Source organism: Anastrepha obliqua, chromosome 1, assembly GCF_027943255.1.
Source record: "Anastrepha obliqua isolate idAnaObli1 chromosome 1, idAnaObli1_1.0, whole genome shotgun sequence".
In the NCBI taxonomy this organism is placed as follows: domain Eukaryota; kingdom Metazoa; phylum Arthropoda; class Insecta; order Diptera; family Tephritidae; genus Anastrepha; species Anastrepha obliqua.
Window position 1 is genome coordinate 179,833,529 of NC_072892.1, and position 13,618 is coordinate 179,847,146.

At 38.7% G+C, this 13,618-nt stretch overlaps 1 protein-coding gene across 1 annotated transcript; it reads left to right on the forward strand.

Moving 5' to 3' along the window:
• Positions 1 to 3,875: 3,875 nt before the first annotated feature.
• On the forward strand, positions 3,876 to 5,583 carry LOC129242461 (endochitinase-like). The gene is made up of 4 exons (XM_054879110.1): positions 3,876 to 3,960; positions 4,229 to 4,853; positions 4,907 to 5,030; positions 5,098 to 5,583. Exons 1-4 carry the CDS (start codon positions 3,957 to 3,959, stop codon positions 5,578 to 5,580), a joined length of 1,236 nt encoding a protein of 411 aa, XP_054735085.1. The 5' UTR covers positions 3,876 to 3,956; the 3' UTR covers positions 5,581 to 5,583.
• The last annotated feature ends 8,035 nt before the right edge of the window (positions 5,584 to 13,618 follow it).

Consider the following 13,618-nt stretch of genomic DNA (forward strand, 5'->3'; position numbering starts at 1 on the left):
TTTACTGTGATGTAATCCTCAAGTTTAACGCTTGGCGCACGCGAAACTCTGCGCGTCTTAGATCGTTATGGATATGTGTTACATGCGCGCAGATTCTTTTCCAGTTATTAGCTGATTTCAGCATAAAATCCATAATATTCTTTGCACTTAAAATTTTAAAGGTCTCGCCATTTGATTGCATACTCTACTGAGCGAGGTTTCCTGAATCCTAACTGGTACGTGGACAAAGTACCTTTAGCTTCTTCAAAAACAGATAGCCTGTCGTGGATAATTCTTTCAAGCGTCGAATTTTGTAAAGTGAACATAATCTACTATGAGCAGATACGCACGACTCATTGGCCCTGAAATACGACTCGATTGCGAACACCACGCCCGCCCACTGTGACATCGTGACTAGATAACCCGTACGAATAACGAAGCCAACGCGGTCCCCTTCCCGTTCAGCGCTCAGCGGTTAGGGAGAAACTTTAAATTAAAAACCTAATTTTGCCACCATCGATCGGAACAGGTAATAATCGCTTCTCGCACAGTGCTCCGCTCAATCGCATCAATTGAAGTTGATACCGATCCCCAGTGATGGTTTCGCTTGGTTTTAACAGTTCATAATAAATAACAGCAACTTGGTCCCATCAAATACATAGAATAACCATCGCAGCGGGAATATTCAGCCGAGGCGACGACGTAGAAGCATGACCGGGCAGTTCCATTGACACTATTTTCTTTGGATTGCTGTAATGAATCCATTTTTCATCACCCGTCACGATGCGATGAAGAAACCTCTTCTTTGTTTGTTCAACATCCCTTGCTTTTAACTCATAAGGAACCCAAGTCCTCTGTTTCTGAATTATTCCCAAAGCATGCAATCGCTTGTAAATGGATTGGCAGGTAACTTCTAATATTGAAGCAAGCTCTTCTTGCGTTTGACACGGACCCTCCTTGAGCAATGGCTCCAATTCAGCGTCTTCGGAGGTTTTTGGACTTCCTTCACGCGGACGGTCGTCAACATTAAAATCAGCGTCTGTGAAGTAACGGAACCAATCTCGGCACGTTGTTTCACTTAAAGCAGCATCTCCATAAACTTTTTGTAGCTCTCGATGCGTTTCAGCCGCCGTTTTGTTTTTTTTTTTGGAATGAAAGAGGAAAATCAACACGCAGCAAATGACACAAAATTCGGCCCAAAATCAGGCCTTTTCACAAAACCAAAAGTATATGATACCAAAACAAAATTACTAATGTGTAGAAGCAATTTGTTTGTTATGTGTCTAAGCTTGGTTTATGACGTTTAGGTTATGTTAGAATCGACTAGCACACACTGCTGGCGGCATCTATTGACAAACAGCGGGAACTTAGTTGCGCAATCTTAGTTGAGGCAATCTATAAAGCCCTATATCTAAAGGAGGTACCTGAACCCATCACTAGATGGATAATATTCATGCTGAAATCTAGGACGATCAGCACCGAACTAGGAGGAACAATCAAATCTATTAAAGCCACAAGAGGTTGCCCTCAAGGTGGCGTACTTTCTCCTCTTTTGTGGACTCTAGTCATAGATGAACTTCTCCACAAACTGAATAACCTAGGATTTCACACTCAGGGTTACGCTGATGACCTAGTAGTTTATGTATAAGGCTGGCATGAGGAAACCATTTCGGATCGCATGCAGCAAGCCCTTACAATAATAAACAAATGGTGCACGGAAAAAGGGCTCTCCATCAACCCATCCAAAACAACACTTGTACCGTTTACTAGGAGAAGGAACATAAATCTCAAATGTCCGACCCTTAATGGAACAACACTTGAACTCTCGACAGAAGCGAACTATCTTGGCGTTAGTCTTGACAAAACGCTTACGTGGAATTCCCATATTGAGAGAGTTACTTCAAAAGCCACAAGGGGATTCTTTGCCTGTACAAGGCTTTTTGGTAAGACATGGGGACTAAGCCCTAGAATGACCTTCTGGACATTCACCACAGTTGTAAAACCCTTAGTCACTTATGCATACTTAGCATGGTGGCCCAAGGTCAAGCAAAGAAAGGCGGCAAACGAATTAAGCAAACTGCATCGCCTGGTATGTGTTGGTATTACAGGGGCTATGAAAACATGTCCCACGGATGCATTGGGTGTGCTCCTGAACATACCACCGCTTCCAATTCTAATTGAAAGGGAAGATCGCTCAAGTGCCTTAAGACTAAAAGGTATATCTGAACTTAAAAGTGGGGATATGAAAGGACATTTAAAGATCTTAGAAGACTTCCTACATAGTCCCATTCTTCATAGGGATGATATACTATCACCCAAACCAATACTCTTCAGGAACTTCCAAGTTATAATCAATGAACGAACAGACTGGAGAACTAACTCTATCACTTTCAAACCTGGCTCCCAGCTATGGTTTACTGATGGGTCCAAATTGGAAAATGGTAGAACAGGGGCAGGAATCAATGGGCCCAAATTCAAAAAATCGATTCCGATGGGATCCTACCCAACAATATTCCAGGCAGAAATACATGCCATTGAAATATGTGTGAGAGAATGCCTTAGAAGGAAAATGAGAGGTACTCACATCTACATACTTTCAGATAGCCAACCGACTCTAAAAGCCCTTCTATCAACAACTATCACTTCTAAATTGGTAAACGATTGCCTAAACCTCCTAAACACGTTAGGAAACCTCAACACAGTAACACTATGTTGGATTCCGGGATATGAAGGACATGAAGGACATGAGGGAAATGAAATGGCTGACGACCTTGCAAAACAAGGAGCAAATATGCACCTCACTGGTCCTGAGCCTTTCTGTGGACTGACAAAAGGCCACATTAATGAATTCCTTAGGGAATGGGAGGAAAGAAAACTTGCCGCACACTGGCTAAACTGTGCCGGTCAGCGTCAAGCCAAACTATTCCTAAGTCCCAACAAAGGAATATCTGACAAATTTCTCTCACTAAACAGAGTAGATCTGCGTCTTTTAACCGGATACCTTACAGGTCACTGCAGCCTGAGGTACCATCTAAGCAAGAAAGGATAGGCATTAGAGATTTTAAGAGATCCGGAAGAGGAAGAGTATGAACTTTATCTACACTCAGTACATGGCACACCAATAGCCTAAGTCTGATTCCGCCAGACAGATACTAAGAAAGTGCTCTGCATTATCCTCATTCTCACGGCAGGATAGGCATTTTGGGTCGTCAATAATTCCCACAGCCATTTGCTGACCACAGGCATTGTGCCTGTATTTATACCCATTATAAATCTCAGGACCTTCCTACTAAGTTTGAGGGGAAAGGTCGCTATTTTCCTATTTAGTTCTTTCACCAAGCACTTGGCTACTCTGCAGGAGCCCAACTCAGGCCAACGTCTTCCATGGGTAGATTTCATGAAGTCGTCAATCCATATTTGAATCGATGTAGAATTTATACCTAGAAAGGGTTCAGGGCCTCGAAGTATGCTTGCAGAGCCTTTCATAGCCAATTTATCAATAAACTCGTTCTGTGTAATACCACAATTTTCATCGTTTACATTATCAGCGGGCTGCTCTTTCATCTAATAGTTATTCTGTAGGATTTTTTTACGATTCCGCCAAGTAAAAAAAAATTGGAAATGAAAAATAGTACGAACTATCATACTTCAACTGCAAAGCAAACTGGTAGTGAGGTAACGTAGTTCAGAACTAGGTGGTTTGGCTGCAGATATATATTATTCTTTTACATATTTATACATATATGTATGCACAAGTGTAATTTTAAGTACTCTGACGCATGAGGCACATAACTTAAATTTTGTATTGCTTTGCTTTTGTAACTTTTCGTGCGCGGGTGAGAACTTAATGAGAATCGGCAGAAGTTACTATCACTGCTCGGCAGTTACGCGTGACATCTGTGACATGAAGTTTTGAATAAAAGCGTGGCTCCTTTCGAACCGATTGTCATTCGACGCAAAAAGTTCGCACACAAAACATGGGTAAGTACTTTGAAATAGTGATAAGATATTGATAGAGTGGGAATAGTTTGAAAAGATGGCTTTTGGAGGAAACATTTTTCAAGTCCTCGAAATATCAGAAAGTGGAGTTCTGTTCATGAAAACTGGCTATAAAAAACTATTTCGAAAACTCGAAGGAAACCGAAAATGAATATAGGAAATTGGAAGACCCACAGAATTTCATCTAATACATAGAAACATGGAGAGCATAATATTTCCAATGTCATAATACATTTTATTTCGTCCGCAGATATTTCCTTAAAACTATTGCTACTCTGTTTGACGGCCGCAGTGTTCGTTACACGCACGGCCGGCTCGGAACAACAGGGACGTATTGTTTGTTATTTCACTGACTGGTCTATATATCGCCCTGGACTGGGAAGTTATGGAGTCGAAAATATACCCGCTGATTTGTGTACACATCTGATTTACACATTTATTGGGGTGAATGCCACTAGTTGGGAAGTGATGATACTTGATTCCTGGATGGATGTGGACGAAGGTACCTACCTAAAATTCACCGAACTTCGCCAGACATATCCCAATCTTACGATGCAAGTGGCTGTCGGTGGATGGAATGAGGGTGGTTTGAAATACTCGCAAATGGTGGCAGTAGCAGAAAGACGACAGAGTTTCATAAGCAGTCTTGTGAAGTTCATGAAACAGTACGGTTTTCAAGGTTTCGACTTGGATTGGGAGTATCCGGGCGACACGGATCGTAATGGCACTTCTGCCGATAAGGAAAATGTATTAACTTTCGTGCAGGAGTTGCGAGAAGCTTTCGATGACGAGGATTCAGATTGGGAAATAACGATGGCTGTGCCGATGGTGGAATCAAAACTTGAGGCGGGTTATTCCGTACCCGGGTTATGCGAGTAAGTAACTACTGTCTACAAATCTCAATTGTAGCTACATATCTATACTACAGAGTGCTGGATGCCGTACATGTGATGTCATATGACCTACGCACAGCCGCGGATGGCTTTGCTGATGTACATAGTCCACTATATAGACGCAACCACGATAAAGGAGCATATTTGAAATTGAATGTGGTAAGTGGGACCTAAATTACACCGCAGCTAAGGCGGAACCTTAATTATTATTTTCCCTTGAATACAGCATGACGGTCTTGCTCTTTGGGAGGAAATGGGTTGTCCCGCAAATAAGTTAGTTGTTGGTGTGCCATTCTATGGACGTACTTTCACACTCGACAACGACAACAAAAACTACAGCATGGGCACCCCTATCAACACAACGGTAGGCGGTGGCGACCCAGGTGTTTACACTAGAGAAAGGGGATTCCTCGCTTATTATGAAATCTGCACCGCTGTACAGAATGCTTCCAATGGATGGACCGTCCAATGGGATGATCAAGGAATGGTGCCTTACACATACAAAGATACGCAGTGGGTGGGATATGAGAATGAGAAATCGGTGCAAATTAAAATGGACTTTATCAAGGAAAAGGGTTATGCGGGAGCTATGACTTGGGCTATTGATATGGACGACTTCCATGGGTTGTGTGGGGAGAAGAATGCACTATTGCACATTCTCCATAATAACATGAACAATTATACCGTACCACAGACTACGGCTAAATAAATTGTTACGAAATGTTTATATACGAAATGAATTTTTGTCTTAGGAATTAGTGACTACAGTTTTTAATCGGTCCAGATATAATAGTCTCGTTGTAACATATGCGAGCAGAAACATAGGATAATAAACCTTTTAGCATAAGGCATTATGCGTTTTTTACCCATTTTTTACGATAATAGGTTTGATCTTAGTTTACTCTTTCGTGTCTATTTTTCAGCGCAAGATACGACCTTCTGAAGCCTTACCTTTAGGTGCGTCAAAACTCCTAAAAAACCACCTGTGATTTATCGACGATTGGCTAACGATTTTTCTAATCCAGGAAAATAAGCAAAACGTGAAGAAAGTCACATTTATGTCTAGTTGGTACAAAAATCGAAGCGAAGCGAATGGTTTATCCGATTCCATATATCAATTTTTCTCGTGTGAAAAAATTGTTTAAATTTATTTAATATTATAAGTTCCCTAACTCAGAAAATAGTTCCAAAAATAGACCTCATCGTTTAGGTATAGTTATTGCGAGTCTTAATGGTACGTTACCAAATATACTAATTTGGATATCACAAAAACACCTTCCAAACTAATTTTAACACAATCAGCTGCATTATAGGCAAGATAACAAAATTGTACCATATTTGGGGTAATAATCAAAAGCTGGTACAATAACGCCCTCAACCACGACCTGCTCTAATGGACGTTAGTTCAAGAGTACTTCATTTATTATTGTATTAAATTTCGTTGTAGTCGTAAAAATAATAGCCAAAAAAATCTTGCTAAAAATTGTTGATAACACTGTGGAACAATCTGCCCAACTATCAAAGAAAAAACATAAATTAATTGCATGGGGGAACATTTTTTAGGGCAAAGTTGAGGTAAGTTAAGAGAAAAAAAATTATATAATAAAAAAAAATTATTAAACTCTCTATCTGATACTGGCGCGTTAAATATTGAATTCAGAATTATCTCAGCAATCAAGTGCAACTAATCTGCAACAACTACTATACTTTTTGTTTTTTTGTTTTTGCCTCCTTTATTAATTACACCTGTCGTATGACACTAAGTAATACTTTCTAAGCTTGAATTTCATAACATTAATCATTATCAATATTACATTTTGGTTAAGTTTTTGTGAGAGTTTACAAGTGGATGTACATAGCTTTAAGTTATTCCAGTTATCAGCTGAGTTGGGGTTGGTCGTTTTTAGACGCCTGGAGTTTGCCCTTTCTGCTGATGGGAGTTGTCGCATGTCAGAATTTGTATGGTTCATTAAACGGGCAATATGATTTGTGCTGCGTTTGCGGATGATTTCTACAGCTGTATCGATGTTGAGGTCCCGATGAATATCTTCGTTTGGGACGTACCAAAGTGCATTGGTTATAGTTCGGAGTATTTTTGATTATAGTCTGCCGTAAGCCCAGATTGGTACAGTCACAGTTTTGTACAATATATAAGGATTTCATTCAGCAATGACAGTTTCGAGCGCCTGCCAGGTAGCCAGTATAGTTATCGGAATCTGTTTCTTACCTCATTTCTTGTCAACGTGGTATGTTCTTTCCAGGGAAGTTTGGAGTCAATAGTCATTCCAAGGTATCTTGCTTTGGTGTCTATCGGCATTTGTGAATTGTTTATTGTCAGATTCTTATGTCCTACTTTCTTGTTAGAATAAACTACATGAATTGTTTTGCCACTATTGATTTGTGTACTCCAAGCATTAAACCATGTCAGTGTTTTGTTCAAAATCTTTTGTAACTTGTTTGTTGCTGCTACTAAGGTTTTATGAGTTGCCAATAGGACGGTGTCATCTGCAAAAGTTGCTATCATGTCGATACTTGCAGCCACGGGAATATCAGCTGTGTACAGAACATATAGTACAGGCCCTAGTACACTGCCCTGAGGAACACCGGCCTCCATGAGTTGAATGTTAGAGTATTTGTCTCTATATTTCACATAAAAGTATCTGTTTGCTAAATAGCTTTTCATTAACAAATAGTAGTCAAGTGGAAGAAACTTTTTAAGTTTAAATATTATATTAAACCCTTGTACCAGACGCTGTCGAAAGCTTTCGCTACATCAAGATACACAGCAACGCTTGTATTTCTTTTATCAACTTCTGACAATATTTTATTTGTTACTCTATGTACTTGTTCTATTGTTGAATGTTTTCTACGAAGTCTGAATTAATTGGTGTGAAGGAAATAATTTAAGAGGATTAAAGCAATTTTCGATGGCAACACAGGACAGTGAATGAAGAACTAATCGAGCAGAAGACCAAGAAAGACTGAAGTCAATCATTGCTGCATTAATATTCTGGAACAATATGATGATAACAAAATTACAACCCAATAAATTGTATAATATTAAACTTACATTTTTCCAGATTTCTCGTTCTCTTTCTCGAGATAGTATGGATGCAATGCTAGTTGGAGAAAAGAAAGAAAATAAATTTTCTTGAAAATTAACAAAATTGCGAACGATATTGGCCTTTTTGTAAACGTGGGCAAAACCAAATATCTGTTGAATTCGAGGCGGCCTGCACAGATGCCAAATTTCCATGTGAGAGCCTATACTTTTGAAGCAGTACAGCATTTTAAGTACCTAGGAGTTATTATATCTTCGCATGTAGCGGTGATTCAATTTCCGCTGTAGGGATCGCATCAACGCCGCCAACAAAGCGTATTACGCCTACCTTAACTTGTTCAAGTCCCGACTTTTGTCTAAAGCTACAAAGTTCACTATGTACAAGACACTTATTCAACCAATCCTAACATGGAAAGAAAAATTTTAAGAAAGATCTTTGGCCTAATAAGAATGGATGATGGTACCTATAGAATCCGATTGAACTCGGAACTGAACGATCTCACTCAGAACGAGACAGCTATGCGTTTCGTTAAGATGGCTAGGTCATGTGATCCGTATGCCTGTTGACTGTACCGTGAAGAAAGCCTTGACAGGAAAGCTAATGGGCGTGAAGGCCAAAGGCAGACCGAGGAACCGTTGGATCGACGCAGTGGAGCACGATCTTAAGAAGCTGGGAATACGTAACTACGAAGCAACAGCTCAAGATAGACCGCTTTGGAGGAGCATTTTGAAGGAAGCTTGGACTAACCCCGCGTTGTAACGCTATGAAAGAAGAAGAATGCTAGTTGGCACTAATATGATGCATTCGAAATTACAACAATTGTTTTTTATATTTCGGAGCGGTTTGAAAAATAGTAGTTTTAGTTTTTTTTTTTAAATAATTATGTTTTAGTATCAGGCCGGCTAATACCCGTCCGTCTTTTACTGGCTAACTATCCTATTAGCAAATAAGGTGTTCACTAATCCGCGTAACAACCGCCTGTCACACTGAAATTTTAAGTTACAGATTAACTTTCCCTTTCCGAGGGAAAGCGTTAAAGGAAAAGAAAAGCACCCCACAAGCCAAGGAGATAATGCTTTTCTATGAAGAACCAGAGCTGATGGTTATTTTTTCACGCGTTGGAAGAACTTACGAAATTCTGTTAATGCACAATAGATAATGCCACTGGAATATCGCAAATTTCACGATAATTTTCTGAAGCCCCATTAGCTGCTTGTTGGGTTAACCGCAACGGCCTTTGTAATGTCTAAGCGATTTAAATTGTTTGAATCAGAATTTCGGTGCTTTTTTTTACTCAAAACAATTTTTATTTAAACAATTAGAATCTTCATTCTACCCTCCTCGGTCGTTGCTGCGCTGCCGTCATTGCCTCTGCCAGCGCAATTCAACATGTCGTTTTGTTTGTTTTAATGTTTTGCATGACATTATTAAATAGCAGAATTTTCGTCAGCATTGCTTGTGTGAAAATAATGTGTGTGTAGAGCTGCCTTTGATATTGACGTAGCACTTCTTGTTATTGTATCATACTAGCACATAATCAGGTGTAGTTTCTTATTACTTCCAAATAAGTTGGAAAAAAAAATAAGTTGGAATGACAAGTGTCAGCTACCAAAGGAATCTGCAAGTTTTTGTGAATGAGCACGTAGCCGGTGTTAACTTATATCGCGAGCGGAGCTTGATCAATCAATATCGATTTTATTTCGTCAATCCAAATATCGCGATATTCATTGAAAGTATAGGATACACTTTTGCTACAATTATATCCTCACTCATGGAGTTATGAAGCTCACTACTGGTCACTCGTAAGTCACCGCAACTTTTGGTGGTTCATGTAAAGCGTTTTTCAGTAAGAGTGCTTCAACTTTTTTTTGAATAAAACACAAACGGTTTGACTTTTTTAACAATTTTTTTTTTTTATTATCGAGTTTGAACATATATTTACATTTAAGTATAAAAGTCGATTTCTTTTGCATAACCACCGCGTGCACGTTTTACGAAGTCCAATCGTTGAACCCAATTTTCGACCACTCTTTTGCATAAATCGGCCGAAACTCCAGCAATTTCGCGTTCAATATTGGCTCTGAGCTCACAAATCGTCGCCGGCTTGTTACTGTAGACCAATGACTTCACATAACCCCAAAGAAAATAGTCTAGAGGTGTCAAATTACACGAGCGCGGCGGCCATTGGACCGGTCCATTTCTGGAAATAATGCGCTCATCGAACTTACTCTTCCACAAATCAATTGTAGCGTGTGCTGTGTGGCTTGTGACCCCGTCCTGTTGAAACCACATGTCGTCTAAGTCCATACCATTCAATTGCGGCCAAAAATAATCGTTTATCATGGCGCGGTATCGATTTCCATTCACAGTAACGTGGCGATCGTTCACGTCAACGAAAAAATATGGGCCAATTACGTCGCCGGCATGTAAACCGCACCAAACAGTGATTTTTTCGGGATGCAACGGTGCCTCATGAATCACGTGTGGATTGCTTTCTGCCCAGTAACGCATATTTTGCTTGTTGACAAAGCCATTGAGTCAAAAGTGAGCTTCATCACTGAAGATGATTTTTTGGAAAAAATGCTCTTAAAGTAGCAGCAACAGAACGATTATTTTCATAAAAAATTTGCACGATTTGCAATCGTTGCTCAAGTGTGTAGCGATCCATGATGAAATGTATACTAATGAAGTTTACAAATGACAAGCGAAAAATAAAAAATATCTTAAACCGTTTTTTTCTGAATGCAAATACCTCCTATTGCCATGTACATGCATATTATGTACTCATGTTGTCATATACCATCATTTATGTACATATAAAGTATACGTTCATTTTTGTATGTATGTAATGAAAAACTTCATGAATTACTTTCATAACTTTATTAAAATTAATTCCCGTCGCGCGCATGCACAAAACCTTGGCTTACAACGCAGGCGCAGAAATAAACGCACCGCCTATTTTTCCTCGCCACATGTTAGACTCGATATCAATTCCCGGCGCCAACTTTTTTTTTTATTAATTTTTTTTTTAATTAGTTTCTTTTTAATGTAATTGAAAAAAAAAAAAAATTTTGTAATAAATTTTACGTATTCGCTTATTATTATTCAAAATTACGAAAATAGTAAAAATTTAATTGGTCTAATGTCGAGGTGACAAATGTGTTGTGTCCCTTGCTACAAATCTTTCAAATCTCAATTGGACTAAAAAAAGTTAACAGTAACATTTGCTCCTTCTCATTCCATTAACATTCTCTGCTGATTCTCTGCTGTCATTAACATTCTCTGCTATTGAAATTTGTTATTATTCATTTAGATGTGCCACCCTGCATTCATACATTTTGCGCCTAAGTGCTGGCAACAGTTTTCTTATTAAAGCATGCATTCGTAATTTTCTGAATAAACAAAACGTTATTAATTTAAATGCTGAAAGTATCAGATAATTAGTTTACGCTTGCTGATTGTAAGTATATCGCCTTTTAAGCCTGAATTAGCAAGTCGGCGCGCAATTTGCTAAAATATTTGTTGTGATGGTTTAGAGTTTCTGTAAAATTTTGGCGATTTTAAAGTTTTTTATAGTGGCGCCAATATTATGGCGCACATTCATAGTTGTGACTGACGTTTCCTACAAACGCTCTTGGTATTTCGAACATTTGAAATTTTCAAGTATGTGCCAATTTTGTCGAAATTAACGTATTTTCAAAACATTAAGTATAATTAATAATATAATAATTTTGAACTGATTCATACATATGTACATCTTTAAAAATTGTTAAAGCAAAATTTCTTTTATTTTTCATGTGTCTCATGGTTTTGTCTTAATTATTTCTGGGCGACAGCTTCTTTTCTTGAGAAGCTCTTTCATGACTGAAGATGCAACCACTGTTAGCAAGAAAAGTTATTGATATTTAATGTCTCCGGTAGAATTGCAACCCAGGACAGACCTACAGACCTACATACCATATATGCCATGCTTCAGCGCGCTAGTCTACGCCAAATGTTATCGTAGCACAAAAAATATAAACTCTAGCTACTGCGGGTCGTGACATTTCGAATATCATTCAAAACCTATGGAAATAGTAAATCTTTTGCTCACAACTTACAGCATTTTGAAGGGGTTGGATTACAGTTTTAATTGTGTAGAGAAAACCTATACACTGACACCTTCCAATTTTTCATAAAATTCATTTGAAGTGGAATAATAACTACCAAACAAAATCTATTTTGAAACAAAACTGATAGCTAACACAGGGACTGAAAAATCCCCGGGCTTAACAAAGAAAACACGCTTTTCTTTTTGTTCAAAATTAGTTTTACTCATTAACGTAATTTCCATAAATATTTTTTTCTTTCACATTTGAATTCCACTTTTGTAGAAAGACCTATCTTTCGCCTTAAAACTGGCTTCAGTTTCAGCGATAATATCTTCATTTTAGCGAAATTTCTTACCGGCGCACTGTGGTCAAGTAGCCCGGCGTTCTGGCCAAAAATCCCAAAATCGAAAGTTACCGTTTGAGGTAAAGCTTCATATATTCGTCAACAGATGGCACTGGAGCATTAAAATACAAAGGGACAGATGTTTACATTGAACAGATGTTCCGTGGTGAACACTCAAACTTGACATTTGTCGGGAATCGCGCGCGACAGTACGCATGCACGTTTTCGAGCGCCACACAAAAATAGTTGCAAATTCACCATTTTTCAACGAAAAAGGGCAAACTAAAATGGATGCTGTTCGGAAAGGTACGTACATTACGAAAATACTTTACTGTAGCCATATTGTTGTATTTTTAGAGGCAATATTAATGACGCAATACAAGCTTTTTTCCCCCCTTTTTTTTCAATTGCACTTCTTCTCGTAGATAATTATTTTTATTGCCACGAATTGCCACGGAGATATTTACATTTCCTAGTGCAGAAAAGTATACAGATTTCGAATCCGTTTAGATCTTGCTCCCGCGCTATCCCCGCTCGTCAAAAATACGCTTTCTTTGCAGCAGGTCGCTGCCGAGCTTGAAGCGCGTGTTGGGGCATTTGAGCCGCGGGGGGCGATCGAAACTGGCTTTATTTGTGTGTATGCCTGGGAAATGTTAGGAATGAATGTAATATAATTTCATGGACAAGGATGAAAATATTCGATGCCATCCATGATGTTTTTCTGTCAGAAAAATTTGATAATTTAATAGAAATTCTCTGTAATAAACTAATGGACGACGCCACACCTTCCTTTGTTATCGAAAAAAAATCAAAAATGGCTTTGATAAAAGTTATTTCGGTTTTGAAAAAGAAATGAAAAAATGCTCGCAATACGGAAAATCGTTTTCTGGAGAGTAATAAAAGCTGGTTGGACGATTCGAGCGTAACGGTGAATAGTTTACATAAATTTACATTAATATAAATATATTTATAGTAATTTATATACATTAATGAAGTTTTCATTAAACCAGATCAACTTTATGGATCTAGAAGTCAGTGCTGATGACAGTTTGAAGTCAACGACACCAAGGAACAGTGGTGGGCGCGGGCGTCCAGAAACTTCTTTTTCGGAATCCAGTGATCGCTCAAAGAGAAGGAAAGCTCAGAAATTGCGTGACAGTTACAGTGCACAAGAGCTATCGTACGCCACGAAAATGGTTCTTCGTGTGTCTGGAGCTACCTTAGCATCGAAAGTCGTCGCAGATGTTACCA